The sequence below is a fragment of the Theropithecus gelada genome, chromosome 6 (assembly GCF_003255815.1).
Source record: "Theropithecus gelada isolate Dixy chromosome 6, Tgel_1.0, whole genome shotgun sequence".
In the NCBI taxonomy this organism is placed as follows: domain Eukaryota; kingdom Metazoa; phylum Chordata; class Mammalia; order Primates; family Cercopithecidae; genus Theropithecus; species Theropithecus gelada.
Genome location: NC_037673.1, coordinates 146,530,204 through 146,554,594, shown reverse-complemented (window position 1 = coordinate 146,554,594; position 24,391 = coordinate 146,530,204). Strand labels below are relative to the sequence as shown.

At 51.3% G+C, this 24,391-nt stretch overlaps 1 protein-coding gene across 2 annotated transcripts in view; it reads left to right on the top strand.

Moving 5' to 3' along the window:
- Positions 1-24,391, top strand: part of CSF1R (colony stimulating factor 1 receptor) — a 59,848-nt gene that overhangs the window by 23,294 nt on the left and 12,163 nt on the right. The window contains exons 2-11 of one of the 2 annotated variants that reach the window (XM_025387591.1): positions 2,833-3,062; positions 8,292-8,549; positions 8,980-9,264; positions 11,067-11,203; positions 11,867-12,026; positions 16,076-16,268; positions 18,716-18,831; positions 18,989-19,109; positions 19,228-19,418; positions 21,032-21,147. In XM_025387591.1, the coding sequence (XP_025243376.1) occupies positions 3,014-3,062; positions 8,292-8,549; positions 8,980-9,264; positions 11,067-11,203; positions 11,867-12,026; positions 16,076-16,268; positions 18,716-18,831; positions 18,989-19,109; positions 19,228-19,418; positions 21,032-21,147 (1,626 nt within the window). In that variant the 5' untranslated portion in view covers positions 2,833-3,013. Of the gene's footprint in view, positions 1-2,660; positions 3,063-8,291; positions 8,550-8,979; positions 9,265-11,066; positions 11,204-11,866; positions 12,027-16,075; positions 16,269-18,715; positions 18,832-18,988; positions 19,110-19,227; positions 19,419-21,031; positions 21,148-24,391 lie in introns of those variants that run through there. The other variant, XM_025387590.1, reaches the window with a different exon arrangement.

Sequence of the window (24,391 nt, the reverse complement as noted above, 5' to 3'; positions counted from 1 at the left end):
CTCTCAATCTTTTACCATTGAGCTTGTTGTGCTTTTTCACATGTGCCCTTAATCATGTTGAGGCTGTTCCCTTTTATTGCTAGTTTGTTGGGTGGGTTTTGTTTTGTTTTGTTTTTAATGAAAACATGTTGGGTTTTACAGTTACATCAAGTGACATGATCATAGGAGGATTTTTTCATTCTATTAATGTGATGTATTTTTTTTTATTTTATTTTATTTTTTTTTTTGAGACGGAGTCTTGCTCTGTCACCCAGGCTGGAGTGCAGTGGCCGGATCTCAGCTCACTGCAAGCTCCTCCTCTCGGGTTCACGCCATTCTCCTGCCTCAGCCTCCCGAGTAGCTGGGACTACAGGTACCCGCCACTTCGCCCGGCTAGTTTTTTGTATTTTTTAGTAGAGACGGGGTTTCACCGTATTAGCCAGGATGGTCTCGATCTCCTGACCTCATGATCCGCCCGTCTCGGCCTCCCAAAGTGCTGGGATTACAGGCTTGAGCCACCGCGCCCGGCCTAATGTGATGTATTACACTGATTTTCATGTGTTAAACCACCATTGTATTTCTTGGACAAATCCCACTTCATCATGGTGTATAATCATTTTAATATGCTGTTAGATTTGGTTTACTAGTGGCTGGATGCAGTGGCTCATGCCTGTATTCCCAAAACTTTGGGAGACCAAGGTAGGCAGACTGCTTGAGTTCAGGAGTTGGAGACCAGCCTGGCCAGCATGGTGAAACCCCGTCTCTACTAAAAATTCAAAAATTAGCTGGGCATGGTGGTACATGCCTGTAATCCCAGCTACTCAGGAGGCTGAGACATGAGAATAACTTGAACGTGGGAGGCAGAGGTTGCAGTGAGCCGAGATTGCTCCACTGCACTCCAGCCTGGGCAACAGTCAGACCCTGTCTCAAAAAAGAAAAAAAAAAAATGTCATTTGCTAGTACTTTAAAAAATTTTTTTGTATCTATATTCATGCATTTATATTGGTCTGTAGTTATCTTTTCTGGCAATGTTTTGGTCTAGCTTTGGTATCAGGAAAATGCTGGCTTCATAGAATGAGTTGAAAAGGATTGGTATTAATTCTTCTTTAAATGTTTGGGAGAATTCACCAGTAAAGCCATCTGGTCCTGGGCTTTGCTTTGTTGGGAGGTTTTTGGTTACTGATTAAATCTCTTTTCTTGTTACAGGTTTATTTGGATTTTCTTTTTCTTCTTGAGTCAGCTTTGATATTCATGATTGCTAAAGGTTCAAAATACTCTTCTGAAAAAGAAAGTGCATATATACACCATAAATATACATACAAACACACGCATACACACCACACAAACACCCGAGTACGTGGGAATGATCATTTTCCTGGATCAATGTTATATCAAGATTTTTCAATTTCAAGAAGTAACTTTAGGCTGGGTACAGTGGTTCATGCCTATAATCTCAGTACTTTGGGAGGCCAAGGTACGTGAATCACTTGAGCTCAGGGGTTTGAGATCAGCCTGGACAACATGGTGAAACCCCATCTCTACCAAAAATATAGAAATTTGCCAGGCATGGTGGCACATGCCCCTGTAGTCCCAGCTACTCAGGAGGCTGAGGTAGGAGCATGGCTTGAGCCTGGGAGGTGGAGGTTGCAGTGAGCCGAGATCACACCACTGCACTCCAGCCTGGGTGACAGAACCAAACCCTGTCTCCAAAAAAAAAAAAAAAAAAAAAAGAAGAAGAAATGACCATGTACTTTAGAGATAAGAAGTGAAATACTAAGTGAATCAACTAAAAGAGGTAAAAGCAATTGCCTCCGGGAAAAGGGGGAGGAAAGGAATGCTATATATTTTAAGAATTATGCAGAAACATTAGATTCTTTGTAAAAAAAAAAAAAATAAATAAATAAACAATGTAAGTAAACCATGAAAGATAGTTTTATAAGCAGACTGCTGGGATCCAAATCCTGTCTCCACCATTTGGTAGCTGTTTGACTGTGGTCAAGCTCAAGGCGTTTGATCTCTCTGAGCTTTAGTTTTCCCATCTGTGAAATGAGAATGACAATAGTACTTACCTACATAAAGTTTTGCAGTACTAAAGGAGACAGTGAATGTAAAGGGTTTGGCTAGTAAGTGTCCCGGAAAAGGAAGTTTATTGCCAGTATTATCAGGCTCTCCCAGACCAACCTGTATATAGGAGGAAAATAAACTCTATTTCTCCTATTGTCTCACAACACAAAATACTTCTGACACCAGATGTAGGGGATGGGCATGTTTCCCCCATAGACCAAGCAATCAACCAATTGTTCAGATTCGGCAGCAGACACGAATTTAGTGCCCTCCAATTCAATTCAATCACTGTATTTACCTAGAGGTATCGTCAGATCTCACAGCTTGAAGGCTTGAGCCCAGGAGTTTGAGCCTGCAGTGAGCTATGATGGAGCCACAGAGCTCCAGCCTGGGCAACAGAGTGAAACTCCGTCTCTAAAATAATAATAAATTTTTCAAAGATATGTATTACTTTGGAGATTCCAAGGATTTTAGGAGTTGTAAGCCAGGAAATGGGGGTAAAGAAAAAATGTATATGTCAGAATATCACACAACCTGACTTCTCTTTGGGCTCTGCCAGAGCCGCCCGATCACTCTGAAGACCCTCATTTGTGCTACTAACTGTCTGGCTGCTCTTGGATATGTCTCTTCTCCCAGGATCCCTTGCAGATGGCTTTAGAAGGGTCCCAACTTAGGTCCCCCTGGGCTCAGGCTGGCCCTGCCCGACTGCGACCCCTCCCTCTTGGGGTCAAGGCTTTGTTTTCTTCTTAAAGACCCAAGATTTCCAAACTCTGTGGTTGCCTTGCCCAGCTAAAAGGGGAAGAAGAGGATCAGCCCAAGGAGGAGGAAGAGGAAAACAAGACAAACAGCCAGTGCAGAGGAGAGGAACCGTGTGTCCGGTGTCCCGATCCCTGCGGAGCTAGTACCTGGAAGCTCTGTGCCCTGGGCGCCTTACAGCCCTGCACCTGCCTTCCGCTTCCCCACTGAGGCCATGGGCCCGGGAGTTCTGCTGCTCCTGCTGGTGGTCACAGCTTGGCATGGTAAGAGCAGAATGGGGGGTGGGGGACTTTGATGGGGTGTGACAGAGAAGACGCCTGTGAAAGGATTTAGCTCTTACCCCTCACTGGGTGTCCCCAGGCTGTGTTTTAGTCTCCCCAGCACTGGACTGCAGGTTTGTGGGTATCTGCTTTGGAGAGGTAGTGGGGTGAAAAGAGGTGGGTGTGGTGGAGCTGGTCCACCTGGTGCTGTGGATACGTCCCAGCTCCGCCATCCACTCACTGTGTGTCCTGAACAAGCCTCTGATACTCTTGAGGCTTCAGTGTCCACTTCTATTCAATTGCAGGTATTGGGGGCAGGGGGACAGTAATAGATTAGACCAGAGCAGTGTTTTTCATACTTTCCTGTGCATACAAGTTACCTGAGGATCTTGTTACGATGCAGATTCAGACTCGGTCGGTCTCAGGTGCAACCTGAGATTCTGCATATCCAACACGCTCCTGGGAGAGGTGAGATGCCGGCACTGCTGGTCCAGACCTACGCTGAGTTGGGAGGACCTGGAGAGCCCCTGATGGCTCTGGCAGCTCTGCCAGCCTGTGATTTGATGATTATATGCAACACCTGGCCTGGAAGGGCCTGATAGGGGTGGTGGTTCTTCCTTGGGTGGCTTGTGTAAGGGGTCAGAGGGAGAGATGAGGTTGGCCTCTCTGGCCCAGGGCTCAGGAGAGGGGAATTTGGGGTGAAAGGGGTATAGGGCTAGAGGAGGGATTGGGAAGAGGCCAGCGAGGGTCTCCTGGGCCAGAGCCCTCCCAGACACAGGCTGCCAAGTCTCAGGAGGTCCCCAGGCAGCAGCAGTTGTGCAGAATTTCCATCTGGGAGGGAACATGACAAGAGGTGAGGGGCTGCTGTGCTCGGCTTGTTGGCCCAACAAACACATTTCTATTCTATTGCCTGCTTATTCGAAGGGACCTTGGGAGAGGATGGGGATGGAAGGGGAGAAAGGACAGCCTCACCCTGGCCTCTTCAAAGGAGGACCCTGGGGCTGTGGCACTTCTGGTCCCCGATGAGGAGATGGCCCACTGACCATCCTTTTCTGGCCCAGGCAATCCCACTGAGCTTGAGTGTTTGGCTTTGTTTTTTGTTTTTTTTTTTTTTCCCTGAGACAGAGTCTCTCTCTGTCACCAGGCTGGAGTACAGTGGCACAGTCTCAGCTCACTGTAACCTCTACCTCCCGGGTTCAAGTAATTCTCCTGCCTCAGCCTCCTGAGCTGGGATTACAGGGGCACACCATCATGCCTGGCTAATTTTTGTATTTTTAGTAGAGATGAGGTTTCACCACGTTGGCCAAGCTGGTCTCAAACTCCTAACCTCAGGTGATCTGCCTGCCTTGGCCTCCCAAAGTGTTGGGATTACTGGCATGAGCCACGGCGCCTGGCCTGGACTTTTTATTTTGCAGTGTAACTTACATGCAGTAGAAAGCACAGGCTCTTAAGTTCAGTGAGGTCTGACAAATGCATACACAGTGTATCCACCACCCCCATCATCTCAGAGAGTCCCACAGGTTTGATTTCACTGCCTTGTCCTATCCTTACACCCAGAACCTGCCTGTGGGGCAAAAACTAAAAAGTATCTGAGCCAGGTCTCAATTCGTTTATTATTATTATTTTATTCTTTTATTGAGATGGAGTCTTGCGGCCAGGCATGGTGGCTCACACCTGTAATCCCAGCACTCTGGGAGACTGAGGTGGGCAAACCACAAGGTCAGGAGTTTGAGACCAGCCTCACCAATATGGTGAAACCCCCTCTCTACTAAAAAATACAAAACTTAGCCGAGCGTGGTGGCAGGCACCTGTAGTTCCAGCTACTCAGGAGGCTGAGGCAGGAGAATCACTTGGACCTGGGAGGCAGAGGTTGCAGTGAGCCAAGATCATGCCACTGCACTCCAGGCTGGGCAATAGAGCAAGACTCCATCTCCTTTTTTAGGCACCATTTTTAAATGCAACATGGAAATGTCCTCTGTCGCCCAGGCTGGAGTGCAGTGGCACAGTCTTGGCTCACTGCAACCTCTGCCTCCCGGGTTCAAGCGATTCTGCCATTCCCAAGTAGCTGTGATTACTGGTGCCTGCCACCATGCCCGGCTAATTTTTTTATTTTTGGTAGAGACAGGGTTTTACTATGTTGGCCATGCTGGTCTCTAACTCCTGAACTCAAGCGATTCCCCTGCCTTGGCCTCCCAAAGTGCTGGGATTACAGGTATGAGCCACCATGCCTGGCCTCAATCGATGTAGAAGTTTATTTTGCCAAGGTTAAGGACATGCTGGCAAGAAAAAAAAACATGGAGTCACAAAAATATTATGTGGTCTGTGCCATTCTGGATGAATTTGAAGGCTTTAACATTTAAAGGGGAAAGTGGGCTGGAGGGAAAAAGGGGACGTTGTGGTAATCCACATGTTGCAAAAGAAAAGTAGCAGGTAGGGGAACAGTCAATTATCTCGGTTCAGTAAATTGGCTCTTTACATAGGGAAAGTGAGCATAGAGGAGCTGCCTGTGGGATATTTTACCTTTCATCTGTCGCTATCAGCTTAGGAATAAAAGGCAAGGCAGCTTCTTGCATGACTCAGTTTTCAGCTTGAGTTTTTCCTTTTGGCAGAGTGAATTAGGGTCTGGAGTTTTCATTTTCCCTTCCCAGGGGCATGGTGTGTGGGAAGGGGGCCAGATGGTTGTCCAGGGTCCAGTCCCAAGAGAAAGAAGAGATGGGGAGGCTGGAAACCTAAGTTTTCAGCCCAGTAGACCAATGGTGAGTAGATGAGAAGCCACTGTGAGGAGACTGGGGATGGTACTGGAGGACTCTAGAGAGAGAGGGGGGCTCGCTCTTCATCACTGCGATGAGATCCTGGGCTGAGGAGGGGCTGTAGCCAGCCTTGGTGTGCAGTGTGTGTGTGTGTGTGTGTGTGTGTGTGTGTGTGTGTGTTGGGAGAGAAGAGTAGAGATTGGCATACATTCTGGAAGTGACGATGGAGGGGCTTCCAGGCAAGTGGGAGCTAGTGGAGAGGTGTAGGGCATGGGGAGAATTGGGGAGTGGAGATGAGGAGGGGAAGAATGGACAGGCACAGAAGGGGACCTCAGTTAATGTTCATAGCCCATGCCCCCACCCCAAGGAGGATGGGGACCAAGCTGGCTTCCTTCCCTGCTAGCCAAGCCAGCAGGGGAAGTTGGCTGCGGAAACTGTGGGTATCAGCCTTATCCTGTGTGAATATCTGGGACAATAGGATAGGACAAAATAGGACAGACATCGCTCCCTGACCACATTTCCTGGAGGCCAAGGCAGGGTCTAGAGAGACAGGCTGAGGGAAGGGATGGGAAAAGCCCCCTGTGAGGCGTGAGGCAGGTGTAAAAAAGGAACAAATGGAATCACAGAATCCAAGGTTAAAATCTTGAGTAATCAGAGTTGGCCCAGAAGGGACATTAGAAATGTAGCAATTAAAGCAGGTGCCCAGGGCAGGAGCAGTTCTATATATCATCTCACTCAACCCCCAGCTGAAGTTTTTGGGGTGGGAGCTGGGATTATTCCCATCAGACAGAAGAATAGCCTGAGGCTCAAAGAGGTTAAGCAGCTAACCCAGCTGGCAAGGGAAGAACCAAGTTCCAAACCCAAGTTGGTGTGAGCCCACACTCCAAGCTGTTTCCTGCTATAAAACTCCCGCCTGGGGGCCCGAGACTGCCGCCGCAGTGATAGGGTAGCCCCAGCTCTGTTGAGATTTGTTAAAAGGCTGCTAGAAATGACATTTGTCCCTCTTCCTGGTGGTTGCGCTGCATAGGAGGCTACAACCCCAGGTGGCAGCCTTGGCTGTGTTCACAATTCACTCAGTCCCTTGTGCGGATCAGAGTCTTGGGGAGAGGGGATGTACATTCTGTTGAATACAAAATCAAAACATGAATTAAGCCATCCCAAAAGGACTTGAGAGAGAAAACCTTTCCAATTCTGGGCTCTATGGTGGGGCAGGGGGAATTCCCATTTCAAGGGGGTTTGCAGAGAACGACGGAGAAACCCTGAATTCACCCGAAGCCCTTGGGGCTGGCCTGTCGTTGTGCCCCCACCACTGGGAATAGGAAGGGCCAGAGCGAGGAGTTGGATGGCTAGGGTCAGCCAATGGATCAGCGTCAGAGCCCGGCCTCACAGCTGCCCCGCAAGTGGCACTCCCTCTCCCTGCCTGGAGAGAGGGCAGTGGCTAGGAGGCTGGGGAAGCAGAAGTGAGAACATCCCTGTAGAAGGGCCACAGGCTGAGCGGAAACCGGGGGCTGAGCCTGACGCCAACAATGTGTTTCCGCCCATACAGGCTGGGGGGCGCCTGGCAGCCCCTTGGAGGCTTGAATCAGCTCTCACTTCCCTCCTTTGCCCCTATTTTAGGCCCTGGAAAAATGCTGACGCTGCAGAGGCAACGGGCCTTCTTCCCAGACAGCCTGATAGGGGTTTCAAGTTCTCTTTTCTCCTTCAAGAAAATTTTCCTTAAAAGAGATTGGCTTCCCGGTAAACACAGATGTGTGGGGGTGCAGGGGTAAGCTGCTGGGTGTAGACTAGGAATAAACAACATAGTGACTAACTCTTACTGAACTATTTATTTGGTGACAGGTGATGTTCTAAAGGCTTCCCATGCATTTAAAATGCCTAACATAGCGATGAGTGGGTATGACGTTTATCCCTATTTTATAGGTGGGGAAACTGAGGCACGGCACCTCCCATCCCACTGTGCTGCAGACCAGATGTCCGTCAGTGGGAGTGGGGACACCAGGAGATTCCTGGGACCTCTCTAACTCTGCCGGGCTAAGATCCTACATCTTTTTTTTCTTTCCTATATGAATTAAGTCAGAGGACTTGGCTGTGAACATTCCATTCACTTCTTTCTTCATTCGGTGGTAGAAATACATCCACTTTGTACACAGGGTTAAAAGAGTTCATTCCTGGGGAGAAGAAAGATGTCATCACAGCAGGGTAGACTGAGGCAGGAGGCTGAGGACCCCAGGGAGACAGAGGCCTGAATGAGAGGCTGAGCAAGCTGCAAGCCCCCTTTCTCAGAGAAGGGGCCTCCTGAACATCAGAGACATCAGTCTAACCCTGAGTAGGTTGGGGGTTATGACCAGGGGGCAGGGGCTAATTCAAGGTGGTCCCTTGACGGCACAGCACCATCCCTGCCAGGCTACCACCCATCTCAGAGTCAGGTCGGCCCAAGGGGTGCATCTTAGACCTCACTTCTGTCTGCTGTCCCTCCCACCAGGTCAGGGAATCCCAGTGATAGAGCCCAGTGGCCCTGAGTTGGTCGTGAAGCCGGGAGAAACGGTGACCCTGCGATGTGTGGGCAATGGCAGTGTGGAATGGGATGGCCCCATATCACCTCACTGGACCCTGTACTCCGATGGCCCCAGCAGTGTCCTCACCACCAACAACGCTACCTTCCAAAACACAAGGACCTATCGCTGCACTGAGCCTGGAGACCCCCTGGGAGGCAGCGCCGCCATCCACCTCTACGTCAAAGGTGAGGAGTCTGAGCCTCCTCCCAAGAGGCCTGGCCCAGCAGGCCCCACTACAGTGCGCCCTAAAATTAACAATCGTAACAATTCAGCTCTGCATTTACTGAGTGCTGGCTATGAGCAAGGACCTGGAAGAGCTTCTAACGTGATGCAGTCCTCCCAATGACCCTGCAAGGCGGGTCTATGATGATGCATTTTCTAGAAGTGCAGGGAGATTGTCCAAGGTCACGCAGCCTCACATAGTGGGACTAGAGTGGAGCCCAGGTGCATCTGACTCTAGAGTCCCTACGCTGAAGCGTCCACTGAACTGTCCTGGCATGGTGTGAGCTCAGATGAATGACCAGCCTCTCTGAACTTCCCTGTCACCTATGTCCAGGTACTCCTTGGCCCAGTGGAGGAAGGGCAGTTATAACCCTGTGCCCTTCTCTACCCTAGATCCTGCCCGGCCCTGGAACGTGCTAGCAAAGGAGGTGGTGGTGTTTGAGGACCAGGATGCACTGCTGCCCTGCCTGCTCACAGACCCGGTGCTGGAGGCAGGCGTCTCGCTGGTGCGTCTGCGTGGCCGGCCCCTCCTGCGCCACACCAACTACTCCTTCTCGCCCTGGCATGGCTTCACCATCCACAGGGCCAAATTCATTCAGGGCCAGGACTATCAGTGCAGTGCCCTGATGGGTGGCAGGAAGGTGATGTCCATCAGCATCCGGCTGAAAGTGCAGAAAGGTGTGTGGGGCACAAGGGGACCAGCAACCAGGCCTAGAGAGCGGGGACAGAGAGCTGGCAGCCACACGGGTGGTGGCTGGGGACTGGGCGTGATAGGGGGTAGCGGGATGTCCTCCTCCTTTCACTTCTTCCCCTCAGTGGTTCCACAATCATCCATGGGGCAGGACTGACAAGGTGTTGGGGCAGGGAGACAAACCACATGTGAGCAAATAACTCAGTGGGCAAGGTCATCTCAGGTCATTACACATGCCACACAAAAAAAACATTCAACAGGGTAGCTGAATAAGAGTGTGTCGGGTGGGGAAGCCTCACTGAGAATAAAACACTTTATTAGAGCTGGAATCTGAATGACACGAAGGAGGTGGCTGTGCAGAGATCTGCTTCAGCAGGGGGACAGTGAGTACCAAGTGGTGAGGTGGGAACAGGCTCTGAATGTTCTAGGTATGGAAAAAGGACTGAAGCTCAGCCTCAGACATGGATTTCCCACTCGGGGCCTGCCTAAGGCCAGGTGCTGGGCATGTGAAGGGGAGGGATGCTGAGCCAAGAGGTAGGGAGGAGATGGTGGGCACGTGTGACGGCTCTTGCAGTGGCCAGGTAACAGTGGAGGTGGAGTCTCACCCTGCTGGGATGGCAGGCGGGATTCTGGTTTCTGGGAGGACTGGTGAGAGCAAGCAGGGCCCCAGGCTGAGGACCTGGGCTTGAGACAGCAATCAGTCCCTGTAATGAGGGCCAGGGTCAGAGTGAACTAGCTAGCCCGATGCCCCTGGGGCCATTAAACCTGCCCAGGAGGTCAAAGGATCCCAGCCGTGTGGGCAGAGGAGGCCATTAGGGCTCTTTCCTGGCACTTCATCCCGCAGAGCCCTGGGTTGGCCAAGAGCCAAGGGTCCTGGGCCCTAGCTCTGCCTTGATCCCCTCAGGGACCTTGGGGGAGTCCTTTCATATCCCTGGGCCTTAGGAATCTGGATTAGATTATCTTTCAACAGCAGCAATGGGCATAAATATGAACTTAAGGCCTACTGTGCATCAGGCATCTTGCCGGCTGCTGGAATATTCCTGTCATGGATTTGACATTCGACTACAGTCTAACTATTTAATAGAAAGTAAATACAAACGTGATGAGCAAGAAACCAAGCTGGGGGAGTGGAGGGTGTGGAGGTGCCGGGGAGGCTAATTCATATCAGCTGGTCACAGAGGCCTCGCTGAGGAATTTTTGAGCTAAAGATCTGAAGGATGAGAACAGCCTCCCATTTGAAGAGTGGGAGGAAAGGCATTCTAGGAGGGAAAGGTGAGTGCAAAGGCCCTGTGGTAGGAAAGAGGTGCAGGGGGCTGCATGCAGTGAACAAGGGGTGGGGTTGTCAGGGCGATCAGAAACAGGTTGGGGTACGGAAAGGACTTTGACTTCTTTTCTGAGAGTAACGGGAAGCCCCTAATGTTTACAGAGGAGAGAGGCATGGTCCCATTTATATTTGTAAGAGGTCACTTTGGTGAAGAGTCCAGGTGCAGGAGGCTCGGAGGGAGGCACGGAGGCCTCTGAGGAGACTGGTGCAGAAGTCCAGAGTGGAGAATGGTGACGGGACTGGGAAGGGGTAGAGGTGATGGAGAAAGTAGACTTTCCAAGGCCTATATAGGACAGGACTTGCAGTCGGGGGAGTAGAAGCAGCAAGGCTGCCTCCCAGGATTTGGGATGGGGCAGTGGCGGGGGAAGCCTGGCCAGTGTGGCCTGGCCCATGGCAGGGAGGAGAGCAACAGCTATATCACATTCAGGGAACCTGGGTGTTCAGGGATCTCTCCCCCGGTCTCAGTCATCCCAGGGCCCCCAGCCTTGACACTGGTGCCTGCAGAGCTGGTGCGGATTCGAGGGGAGGCTGCCCAGATCGTGTGCTCAGCCAGCAACATTGATGTTGACTTTGATGTCTTCCTTCAACACAACAACACCAAGGTCAGTCCCTGCGGATCACAGGGTGAAGTCTGGCCATCCTCCCAGCACACCAGGTTTTACATGGTGGAGTCGTGGGCCCCCCACTCCAAACCGGCTGTCTCAACTGAAGGCACAGTTCAGACTCCAGGAGGGGCACAGACTCGCCCGAGATCTCACTCACAGTCAGTAGCTGATGCAGAACCAGGACTCATGCTTGTGCTGCTGAACTTTGTGGGGGTGGGTGGGGGAGGTAGTTCTCTGTCCCCTTGACACATGGCCTTTGCCCCAGCCTTTAGACAAAACCCAGAGGTGAGCTCACTTCTATTTAGCAAGGGTTTCCTAGGCCACCTTTGAGGCCCAGGAATATAACGGCTATTTCAGAAAGACTTTGGGAGACAGGGAGCGGGGGAGGGAGGATTCCAGGAGGGAATCACGCTGGGCTGCCCCTAAGAGCCCCCTCCCTTCCCACTGTGCCTGCCATGTTCCAGGCACAGCCCTAAGCCACATGCATGCGTATCTCATTTACTCCTCACTATAGTCTTGGGGGCAGGGAGCCCCATCTTACAAGTGAAGAAACAGGCTCAGAGGACAGGTAGATAGTAATTAAAGGCTGAGGATTGGAACCCAGATCTCTCTAATCCCTAAACTACCTTGGTATAACATCTCCATTCCTTCTGGCTGCAGCTCGCAATCCCTCAGCGATCTGACTTTCACGATAACCGTTACCAAAAAGTCCTGACCCTCAGCCTCGGTCAAGTAGACTTCCAACATGCCGGCAACTACTCCTGCGTGGCCAGCAACGTGCAGGGCAAGCACTCCACCTCCATGTTCTTCCGGGTCGTAGGTAAGCATCAGGGTGGTGGTGGACGGTCAGTAGGGATTCTGCAGGAGTGGGAGCAGAAGGGTTTTGAGGAGGAAGCTGATGTCAGGGAAGGAGACCTGCTGAGGATATCTCTGCCGGAGTTCGTTTATCCAAGGCCTGGCTAAGGAGCCACTCTCCAGGAGCTCTCCCTTACCCTGTCCTGGGACCTCTCTCCCATCTTGGAGCTCTTACATTGTATGGCTGCACTGGGTACACCTTAGCGCCATTTTTTGTTTTGTGTGGGGATTGGGGTCCAGTAGCTCCCTACTGGACTGCAGTTGTTCATTTTTTCACGCATTCTTTTATGGACACATGAAAAGACAATGATCGCCCAGTGATTATGGGGGAAGCACAGGGTGTCCTGGGAACACTGAGGAGTCCCCCAACCCAGGCTTGGAGAAGGTGGCCTCTAAACTGGGAAGAATGAAAGCTGGGTTAGCTGGGCAGAAGGGTGGGAAAGGAAGGGGAACAGCGCTTCTGGCAGAGGGAGGAACATATGCAAGACTCAAAGGCAAAGAGCGCATAGATCATTTGGAACACTGAAAGAACTTGACAACAGGTCGGATGTAGAGTGGTGTGAGGAGTGGCCACAGGGGAGCAGAGGAGGCAGCAGAAGCCAGAGGTAAAGGTGTCTTAAAGTGAGAGAGTAACTGCATCTTAACCTGTTGGGTGCTCATTGTAAAGAGGAGAGTGATGGGGTCAGATTGCACAGAGGAGGCACTGTGTGGTGGTCAGGAGTACACACTCCAGGGCAGTGTTCCAACCTGAGTCTGCCAACGACTAGCAGGTTGCTAACCCCACTGTGTCCCAGTTTTCCTACCTGTAAAATGAAGATATTAACAGTAACTGCCTTCATAGATAGAAGATAGATTAGATTAGATTAGATTAGATAGATAGATAGATAGATAGATAGATAGATAGATAGATAGATAGATAGATAGTACTTAGAACAGGGTCTGACACAGGAAATGCTGTCCAAGTATGCACTAGAAGATAGTATCTGAGAAGGCTCAGTCTGGTACCATGTGGGTTGGGTGGGAGCCTGGAGGCTGGAGAATAGGCTGAAGATGGCCAGTGGTGTGTGGAAGAGTCTAAGATGTAGGGATGAGGAAGAGAAAGGAGCTAAGGATGACCTCCAGGTCTCTGGCTATGGTGATTGGGTGCAGGCAGTGGCAGTCACTGGACTCGGACCCTGAAGCAAGGCAGGAGCTCATCAGAGTGGGAGCAGGCTCTGAGGCCTTTAGGTCTGGCTGTGCCTCATGTGTTGAATGTTATGGGAGACAGAGATGGCGAGGAGCATGAGAATCATGAGCATTGCTACCCTAGAATACATGCATGACTTGCAGTAGATTGTGAGCTCTGTTGTGGACCCCATTATGCACTGGGGGCTTTGGCAGGGTAAAGGGGAAGGAAGAGCAAAAGCACAAGAATTGTCCTTCAGTTATGGCTTCTAATCCTGTCTGCTTTCTAGTACAGGCATACAGTCGTCACTCAATAAGTGTTTATGTTCATTCACACTTTGGGCCAAACACTGTTCTAGACATCGAGGATACAGCTGCAAAAAAAAAAAAAAAAAAAAAATGAAACAGATACAACAACCCCTGACCTCATGAAGTGGGTGATCTAGCTGGGAATGGGTAGGCAATGAGCCAAGTAAATTATTAAAAAACAAATGATGTAGCATTTGCAGCTTCAGATTGGGTGGTCACCAAGGAAGATCTCACTGGAAAGCTGGTATTTGAGCAAAGACTTAACTTGGTGAAGGAGCAAGCCATGTGGCCATATTTGGAGAAGGGAGTTCCATCCTGTGGCAGGATTGTGCTTGCCGTGTTCAGGGGACAAGTGGGCCAGTGTGGCTGCGGGGAGACAGCGAGAAAAAATGTGGTCTCAGATGAGGTCAGAGAGTTAAAGTGGGGAGGTGGCAGATCCCACAGGGCCTTGGAGGCCACTGTAAAAACTTGGGCTTTTTCTCCTGAGAGAGATGGGGAACTGTGGGAGGGTTTGAGCAGATGAGTGATATGGTGGGGTTGGATGTAACAAGAATTAACAGAGCTTTCTTGGGTGTTGAGTACTGTCTGTAGGGAGACAAGGATGGAAGCAGGGAGATGAAGGAGGAGGCTACCGCAGTGGTCCAGGCTGGAGCTGATGGTGGGTGGACTAGAGTGGCAATGGTGAAGGTAGCAGGAAGTGTTGGTGTTTGGATGGATGAATGGATGAATGAATGGATGAATAATAGATGGACTGCTGAGAGAGACAGAGAAGAAGAGAAAAGCCTTGCCCCCAAAAGCTCACAGACTAGTTGGAGAGAGAAGAAAGCTACCTGGAGGGAGAACCAGACGCATGAAGCAGTGCAGATGTGGTGCCTAATGAGTGTGTAGTCTGGAAGGGCAGCAAAAGGCCAGTGGAGTGAGAGGTTCGTGCGTCCTGGAGCACTGAGTAGAGACTCCCTCATGGGGGTGAGTCTTAAAGGATAAAGGGGCCTCTATAATGAAAAGGAGGAGGATGGAATTCCTGGTGGAGGAAATGGCTTGAGCAAAACCTCCAAGGTTGGAATGACTGTGGTGTGTTCAGGGATGTTAGGAGACCCAGATGGGTGGAGCGTTGAGTGTGTGTTTGTGTGTGTGTGTGTGTGTGTGTAGGAAGGAAGAGGGAAAGGGGCTGGATGAGCACAGTGAGACCTGATTTGATTGAGGAGAGCTTTGAATGCCAAGCTGAATAATGGAGGCAACGGGATGCCATAGGGGGCTTTTGAGTAGACATATGTCAGTGTAGAAGGGTGAATTTCAGATTTTTAGACAGAATAGAGTAAGGAGAGGAGCTCTTAGAAATCATCTAGTCTAGGGCTTGTGGCAGAGCCCTGAGGTTTTAAGAAGGCATGTCAGGGGCTACCATGACAGGCACGGAGAGGCTGAGTGAATTGGGGTTCTTGCCACAATTCCTTTGCCTGAGATTCAACAAGAGCAGCTGGATTACAAGCTGTGCAAAATTTCATTAGGAGAAACTAGTTAGTAGCTGGGCATGGTGGCAGGAACCTGTAGTCCCAGCTACTCAGGAGGCTGAGGCAGGAGAATCGCTTTAACCTGGGAGGCAGAGGTTGCAGTAAGCTGAGACTGTGCCACTGCACTCCAGCCTGGACAACAGAGTGAGACTCTGTCTCAAAAAAAAAAAAAAAAAAAAAAGAGAAACTAGTCAGGACTCTTTCAGATACAAGTAACAGAAATCAACTCAAACTGGCCTAATTAAAGGGATTTTTTTTTCCTTATAGCTAAAAAGCTCATGGATATCAGCTTCAGGAACACTTGGATCCAGGTGTTCAGCTGATGCTGGAAAGAATCTATGGCTCCCCAACTCTCAGCTCTGCTTTTTCCTTTTGGGCCTAGCCCCCAGAAGGCTTTCCCCTTGTAGGACTCTGACTGTCTGCCTTGTAGTATCTGACCTAGCAATACCAGTAAAATAAGGGCTTCTCTTTTCCCAGGGTCTTAACAAAAATCATGGAATTGAGTGTTATGGACTCATGGTACCCCAAACCAATCACTGGGCCAGAGGGGACAGAGTACCCTCACTGGCTGGCCTGGGTTACACACCTACTCCAGAGCTATATTTGGAAGCTGCATTGACTGACTTATGACCAGAAGAAAGGGAAATAGATGAGGACATGTGAAATTGTGTGTGTGTGTGTGTGCATGCACACATGTGTATTTTTTCTTGCTGCCAAAAATTTTTCAAAAACCTGGAAAATCACAGATTGTATTCAATCTCTTCATTACACAAATAAGGAGATGGAGGCACAAATGGGGATAGGAATTTGCCCAGGTTCTCCTAGGGCCTCAGTGAGAAAAGTTTTGATCCAGCGATTCTGAAGGGGGTGGTGAGAAGAGGGGTGTTAGAGGACCTGTCTTGGGTGGTGGTGAGGACTGTATACCTGTGACATAGCTGCTCAGGGACTGGATCAATGGGTGGATGACAAAATGGACAAATAAACCAGGACATCTTCCCACTAATGCCAGATGCTTGTGTGTTCTGCTTTCCAGAGAGTGCCTACTTGGACTTGAGCTCTGAGCAGAACCTCATCCAGGAGGTGACCGTGGGGGAGGGGCTCAACCTCAAAGTCATGGTGGAAGCCTACCCAGGCCTGCAAGGTTTTAACTGGACCTACCTGGGACCCTTTTCTGATCACCAGCCTGAGCCTAAGCTTGCTAATGCTACCACCAAGGACACATACAGGTACCACTTATCAGTTCCCATCTACACAGCCCTATAGCCAGATGGGGGATGCTTCAGCAAGAATCAGGACACTTGGCTCATGTCCCAACCTTGCTGTATGACCTTGAGCAAGTCCCTGTCCCTTTCTGGGCTTCACTTTCCCTGATTTCATGGAATCCCAATATTGGTTATCTGTGTTTGAGATCCGGATGAAATTGACTTACCTCTCCATCCCACATCCTTGGGATAGTCAACGCCCCACCCAAGGGTTCTACCATTTCTTGGGAGTGTGCATTCTCATGGCCCCTCAAGAACCCTCAGTCTCATTCATTTTCCTCTCTTGGGGCCAATCTAAATGCAGAAAACAGCCCCACTCACAGACACCCTCTTGATAATGACTGCCCAAGTTATCTGCCACATACACAGGCTTGGAGGGAGGGGAAGAGGGAATTAACATCACATAATCACAGATACATGAGATGTTCTTTAAAGGAGTGTATTAACCCAGCCCCGAGAATTTCTCAATGGCTGCTCTTCTCCGTAAGCTCAAAACTCTTCCCATGAAGTGCAATCTTCATGCACTTCATTCATGCGGCTCACTGTAACCTCAGCCTCCCGGGTTCAAGTGATTCTCCTGCCTCAGCCTCCCAAGCAGCTGGGATTACAGATGCCCACCACCATACCCGGCTAATTTTTGTATTTTTAGTAGAGACAGGGTTTCACCATGTTGGCCAGGCTGGTCTCCAACTCCTGACCTCAGGTGATCAGCCTGCCTCGGCCTCCCAAGGTGCTGGGATTACAGGTGTGAGCCATCGTGCCTGGCCTAAAATAATCATTCATACCCTGCCCTTTCAGAATGAGACAGTAGAGCCTGATTAAGGGTAGTGAATGTGTGGTGTGCATGCCACACGCACTCTCATTCATTTTTCTGCAACTCTCTTCTGCAGAGCGTAGATGTGGCCTCAGAGTCCTCCTCAACACAGGCCCCAGGCACTATTTCCAGCATAGTTGGCTCGTGAGAGATCTGTTTGTCATCCCTGTGTGGATCCCTTAGACTAACTCCACAACTCTTTGGGATTCTGGTTCTAGCTCCGGAAGCACAAACCTCACTGATTCCCAGAATCTTGCTTGCCAATTGTCAGAAGCAACAAGGATGTTTTCTTGTCCTCACCTTCCTCCTCTCAGTTCCCTTCTGGTCCTTTCTGGCCAGGTCTCTGTCTTCCTCTCATTTAAAGCAGAAGTTGTGAATTTGGAATCTGTACGCCCTTTGGAGGGGGCTGGTCCATGGATGGGTTTAATGGGTCCATAAGCCACAGAGGCATTGAGGAAAGGAACACGAGATCCCCTAAAACACAGTAGTCTGGGCCCTTTCAGCATAAGGGCAGACAAGCCCGGACTCCAAACAGCCACAGAATTTTAGTTCATGTGGTGGGTGTGTTCATAATGGTGACTTTCAATCATCCAAAAAAGTCCAGTTCTTTTTAGTTAAAGGGGTGGAGGTTATCTCAAGAACTGACCTGGACAGAGGGCTTCTATATGCCCAGGGTCTGGCTGGATGAGACTGCTCTCTGAATACCATGGATTTTAGTCCAGTAGTAGCTGCAGACATTTCCCAAGCAAGAACTGGCCATTTGCTATAATTTTTAAAATTTTATTTATTTTGACAGTGAACTGGGACTTTTTAAAAAACGTATTTATTACCTAAACAACACATGTTCATTGTGGACAAATTGTAAAATAGAGATAAAGAATAAAACAAAAAATTTCCCAGAATCAGCCAAAGATGATTTTTGTTGTCAGTTTTCGCTCCCGAGCCTTTTCTGTAATAAACGGTACCATTAAATTGAATGCCCACAAAGAGTCAAATTTTGTGTCAAGCACCCTAAATACATATCCCTTTAATCCTCAGGCCAAGCCTGTTAATTAATTACCATCGATATCACTCACAGCAAAGGAAATGAGGGATCAGAGAGATTAAGTACTTGTCTAAGGTCACACAGCCAAGAAACGGCAGCACCAGGACTTGAACCCCAGTCTCTGCAGCAACATGGCTTAGAACCCAGCGCCCTACATCCTGCCTCTTGTCTTTTTCTCAGTCCCTCTTGGCAAGGTTGGCACTTCAGGGATTTTTAGCAGGGATTGCAGCTTTCATGAAAGCTTAGTTCAGTGACAGTGTGGTCAACGTAGGGGACCTGTGATATGCCTCCCAGCATCATGAAGACATCACCGCTATTAAACCTCAGGAAAAAAACACTTTCAGATAAGAAAACCAACTGAGGAAATAGGATTGATGGTTTTTGCATGTCTCAATGGCACCCTGCCTGAGTACCTCGCTTACCCAAGGCCATTGGGCCCTGGATATTTTACCAAAACTAAAATAAACCCCTTTAAGGCTGTTATCTGACTGCAATCCTGTAGGGGCCATACTAGGCTGGGGCTCACCAAGACCACCTGATTCTCTCCTGCAGGCACACCTTCACCCTCTCTCTGCCCCGCCTGAAGCCCTCTGAGGCTGGCCGCTACTCCTTCCTGGCCAGAAACCCAGGAGGCTGGAGGGCTCTGACGTTTGAGCTCACCCTTCGATGTGAGTGCTGGGGCGGAGCGCCGCCTGGGGTGGAGTCCCTGGGACTGCCTGGAGGGATGGGGTTGATGGGGGCAGGGCACAGGGAAGGAGGTACTGACTGGGAGGTTGGGAGGTGGCGGGGAGAATGTGACTTGGGGCCTCCTCGTCTCTTCCTCAGACCCCCCAGAGGTAAGTGTCCTATGGACCTCCATCAATGGCTCTGGCACCCTTTTGTGTGCTGCCTCTGGGTACCCCCAGCCCAACGTGACATGGCTGCAGTGCGCTGGCCACACTGATAGGTAAGTGGGCTCCACTTACCTCCCTCACCTGGGCTCAGGGGCTGGGCACCCTGTGAGTGGGAGGGACATGCTGGCACTGGGAACCCTGAAGCTCTGAGCCACAATCTGCTTTTCCCAGGTGCGATGAGGCCCAAGTGCTGCAGGTCTGGGATGACCCACACCCTGAGGTCCTGAGCCAGGAGCCCTTCCAGAAGGTGACCGTGCAGAGCCTGCTGACCGCTGAGACCTTAGAGCACAACCAAACCTATGAGTGCAGGGCCCACAACAGCGTGGGGAGTGGCTCCTGGGCCTTCATACCCATCTCTGCAGGTGAGCGGGAGCCTTCGCACCCCCTACCCCACCCCGGCTCCTTTAGGTGGAGACAGGAGTCGGTCCTGGAAACTGCCCACCCCACCCCCAACCCACCCTGCCGAGGGAGCTGGGGTCAGATCCACCTTTGGAGCAGATCCTAGCAATACCAAGATCTACCTCTCTGGGCCAATCCAAGCCCCTCCTGCCCGGCAGGTCTCCTGAAGCAGTAGGATGGAGCAGTCTCTGCGAAAGCGGAGAGAAAGCAGCCTGAAGAAACTGGCCCCCACTCTTATCCCTGCACTCTAACTCATGCATTAATTCACAAGGATGTGCAGGCATTATGCGCCATGTGCCAGGGACGTGCCCTATGCAAGGAAGCAGTGCCTCCCCAGAGCTTAGAGTCTGATGAGGGAGGCAGGCAATGAGCAAGGAAGCAGGCAATGAGCAAGGAAACAGTTCATCTCCAGCTCAGGGCCAGCTCACGACGGCCTTCTCCAACTCTCCCCTCTTGCTCCAGACACAGTCTATCCATCTGAGGTTGCTGTGCAAGAGGCTGCTCCGGGGAATGATGCCCGGCCCTGTGCACAACACAGGCTGCCCCTCTCTGCTTTACACGAAGGCTCCTCACCAGTTAGTTCTGTGGTTCTCAGAGGCCCACAGCATCCTCAGGCTTTTGACAGCTAGGCTCTGGTACCCACTGTGTGCCAGACTCTGGCCTCTGCCTGGCTCAGAGGTGGTCACTCGTGTCCCCAGCTGCTGACCTTGGACAACTGCTACCGGGGTCCAACTGCATGCAGGTGCCTGTGGCCACTCTGGGTCTCACTGCTGGAGGTTGTATATTATAATAAAGCCAACATTTTGTTGAAGGCTTCTGCTGCGCCAGGCACTGTGTTAAGCTCTTTACAGGGATTATCTCGATTAACTCCTACAAACCTAGGAAATAAATACAATTTTCCCTAGGCTCAATGTCACGCACCTCCTAAGTGGCACAGGTGAAATTTGACTGCAGACCTAAGTTATTGATCTGAGTAAGGAAGTGGAAATTATGTCCTCCAAAACATCACAAGAACTAGGATTATAGATCCAGGGAAGAGGAGAGCCTGGGACCACAAGCCTGGCTTGCTAGACCCTCAGAAGGGCTGTGTGATTCCAAAGGGCATGCGGGGAAGCTGCAGGGGAAATGCAGGAGAGGAAGGTTGCAGTGTGACCTCCAGAAGGCCTTTCTGACCGAGCTTCCTGGAGGTGTAGTGCGCTCATCATCTTCCGTCACTGAGGGTATGCACGCAAGCCATGGCTGGGCACCAGGCCAGGCTCCTGCAGAGAGGTTTCTTACACTGGCAGAGGGTGAGACTGCATGACCCCAGAGCCTCCCTACTCCCAGCAACAGGAGGCTGTGACTCCGGACAGGGTTTGGGGTGGACGTGAGCAGAGCTGGAGAGGCCGTCCTCTTCCTCTCTTGGGGAGGGTCTGCAGGAGAGGCCCCAGAGGCTTCCAGTGGGGGACGCTTCATTCAGTCAACAAGCATTTATTGAGCACCCACTGTGTGACAAGCAGTGTGCAGGCCTGACCTCATCAGGGAGGGGGCTCAGAGGCGCCCCTGCCTGCTCACTGCTTTGCTTCATGCCTTCCAGGAGCCCGCACGCATCCCCCGGATGAGTTCCTCTTCACACCGGTGGTGGTCGCCTGCATGTCCGTCATGGCCTTGCTGCTGCTGCTGCTCCTGCTGCTATTGTACAAGTATAAGCAGGTGAGCCGGAGCGGAGTGGGGCTGCCAGGTGTCTGAGTGAGCCAGATTTGGACAGTACCCCCAGGCTGCATGGATTCACCCTTCCTCCTCCTGTCAGTCAGTCAGTCAGCTAACAGCTCTTTAGTGGGTGCCTACTGTATGCCAACATGAGCCAGTTGCTGGGTGGCCTCTGAAGCTCTGCCTTCATAGTGTTTACTGTCTAGTGCGAGAGACAGGTGCTAATCAAATAGCCATGAAAGCAAGGGCACACCTGTAATCCCAGCTACTTGGGAGGTTGAGGCAGGGGGATCACTTGAGGCCAGGAGTTAGGGACCAGCCTGGGTGATACAGCCAGATCCCAGCTCAAAAAAAAAAAGGCATGAAAGCAAGGGCATGGATTATAGAGTGAGGAGAGGCTATGAGGAGAGGAACGGCATTCCGGGGCAGCCTAGACCTGGGATTCTCTCAGCCCGGGGGTATCCTGGCACCCAGCACGGGACAGAGGAAATGGACATACAAGGGTGGTGTCCCCTGGGCCAGGTCTGAGCCCTGCCCTAAGTAGCACATGGTCTAGTGAAGGCGAGAGCCTGTGGCCATCCTCTTCATTATTTCATGTTACTGCCCTATTAGTCGAAGCTGCCATTTAGTGCATGTTGCACAGGTAGTATGCTCCCTGTCACTGCCTGCTCAGTATATGATAGTGATTTGAGGGGTATTTTTCTGTAGCATGTTACCTGCGTCATCTCATTTAATGCCCTCAGCAACCATTGTATGCAGCTAGCATTAGCCCATTTTACAGAATTGTAAACTGAGGTTCTGAGAGGTTGGGACAGTTGTCCTTGTCTACAGCTGGTCAAAGGCAGAGTCTGGTTTTTAACCCTGAGTGGGGGACTCACTCCAAAGCATGTCCCAATCATTACATGAAACATTGACTCATCTTATTTTACCCTCACAAGAAGCTGGAGGCAGGAAGTATACTAGTCAGTATCTTACCCATCAGGAAGCTGAGGCTCAGCAAGGTTAAGAAACCCCCCAAGGGGCTGGGGGATATGATTGGCACTGGGCCCCAGGGGCTTCTGTCCCTAGAGCCCATGGCCTCCACCGCCTGCCCGACCACACAAAGACCATGTGCAATGTGATCAGAAGCTGAGAGGACCAGGCCAGAGGGCTGTGGGAGGTCAGAAGTGGAGGCACTTTTCAGGCTGGTGGGTAAGGGAGACTGCCTGGAGGAGGTGGCTTGGCATTGGTGGGACGGACTTTGGAGGATGAGGGATGCAGCAGGGGAGATGAGACTCAGGGAAAGGGTATCTCTGGGGGAGAGGGCAGAGTGTGCAGAGGGGCAGGCAAGGGGAAGACCAGGGTGGGGTTGGGGGTCTGAAGGGTTGGACCCTACCCTGTCAGTCCAAGGCCGTCAGTGGGTTTGAACAAGGGAGTGCTGTGATCAGGGGCTGAATGACCCATCTTGTGTCCCCTTGGCTACCTTTTCTTCCCCACACCTCCCTGGGGCTTTTGTGAGAAGAAGGCTTGAAGTGGGCAGGGTGGGAGGCATGTTGGGGGAGCCCTAGGGGCACATGGATCGGGCTCTCTACTCCTGCCAGCACCCAGCATGAGAAGGCTGCTCTGAGGGCATCCCCGGTCAAGACCTCGGGATCTAGGTCCAGCTCTGACACTGTTTTGCCATGTAACCTCGGTTGACTCGCTATCCTCTCTGGGCCTTAGTTTCCCCTCTTGTACCATGGGTCTGGGTGCTCTTTAACAACCCCTCCTCCTCTGACAAGCCGAGAGCCCACTGGTGGTCTACTTTAAGAACCAGAAACTTGGACTTCAGTGAATCTGGGTCTAAATACTGCCTCTGCCAAGTTCTGGCTATGGGATGATGGGAAAGTTGGTGTGTCTAAGTTTCTTCTCCATTTGTAAAATGGGATCATTAACAGCCTGTTGTGAGGGATCCCATACCACAACGCACATAGAGGACTGAGTGGGGTGCTGGACGCAGACAGTCTCCGTGATAGGAGCTGCACACTTTTGTCCCAGGAGGAAGTTCGTTGGGGAACCAGAGTTAGCTCATGCATCTTGGGATGGTGGAAGGGAGGGGGAGGTCTGAGGTTGGGCATCATCTCCTTGACACATACCCAAAGCAGTTGTTTGGCCCAACCCACCCACCTCCAGGGACAGGACCTTACTCACCCTTGGGGCCACCCGTTCCTTCTCTGAGCAGCTCCAGTTTTTGCAAAGTTCTTCCTTACATGGAACTGAAAACTGCCTCAGTGTCCACAGAGCTGCCAGGACAGCCATGCAGAGATTCCAGAGAAGGGCCTAGGGCCCCCTGCAGCCCTTTCTGCCTTGGGCTGGCCAGCCCCCTTGGCTGTGGTTTAGGAACTCTGTATCTTCTCTCTACGGGACCATTTTTGGAACATGTCACCTCCACACTTCCTGTCCAGGAAATTCAGCTGCCCCTGGAGCCCATGCAAGGCCTCGAGAAGACTTGCAGCTACCCTCCTCCCCTATACCCATTCACAGGCCCTTTAGCTCCAGGCTGAGGTGTCCACCCGTGGGACCAGACTTTGAGGGGTCAGATGGTCATGCCCCTGCCTCAGTGCCTGCCCTCCCATCCTCCTCTGCCTTGCTCCATGAGGTTTGGAGCCTTGCTCCTTCACTGGGGACTCAGCCCAGCCTCTCCTCATTGCCCAGGCCTGGGGAAAGAAGTGGCCTGTAGGGAGGGTTTGTTCTGCCTCAGGGCTGAGTCATCACCTTTCTGTCCCCCGGAGTGACCACAAGGGGGGCTGTGGGGGAAGAGAAAAGGGCAGGAGTCAGCAGGCTCCCCTGGAGGAGGAGGCACACAGGGAAATGGCTGAGGCAGCAGAGAAGCGAGGGTCCGGGGAGGCCGCTGGAGGGACCACGATCCTGGGAGCTGGAACTGAGCTCTGAGAAGGGACAGGAGGGTCCCCAAAGATTCCACTGGGAATTGTTCAGATCGCCACCTTCCTGGGATGGAGAACATCCACCCACCCAGAACCAGCAGGCCTAGATGGGGAGGGGACTGGGACTTGGTCTCCATGCCCCCTTTGGTGGGGAGGAAGGGAGGAAGTCGGGGTGGACCTGGAGCTTAGGCCCATTGCAAGGGATCAATGGGGTGATGTGCTTCAAGTATCTAGCCCAGCGCCCCACTCCCAGGCAGAGCTCAGGAAGAACTCGCTGCCATCATGACAATCACGTCCACCCTTCTCAGGAAGCCTGGCCCATCCCCACCTCTTGATCTCACTCA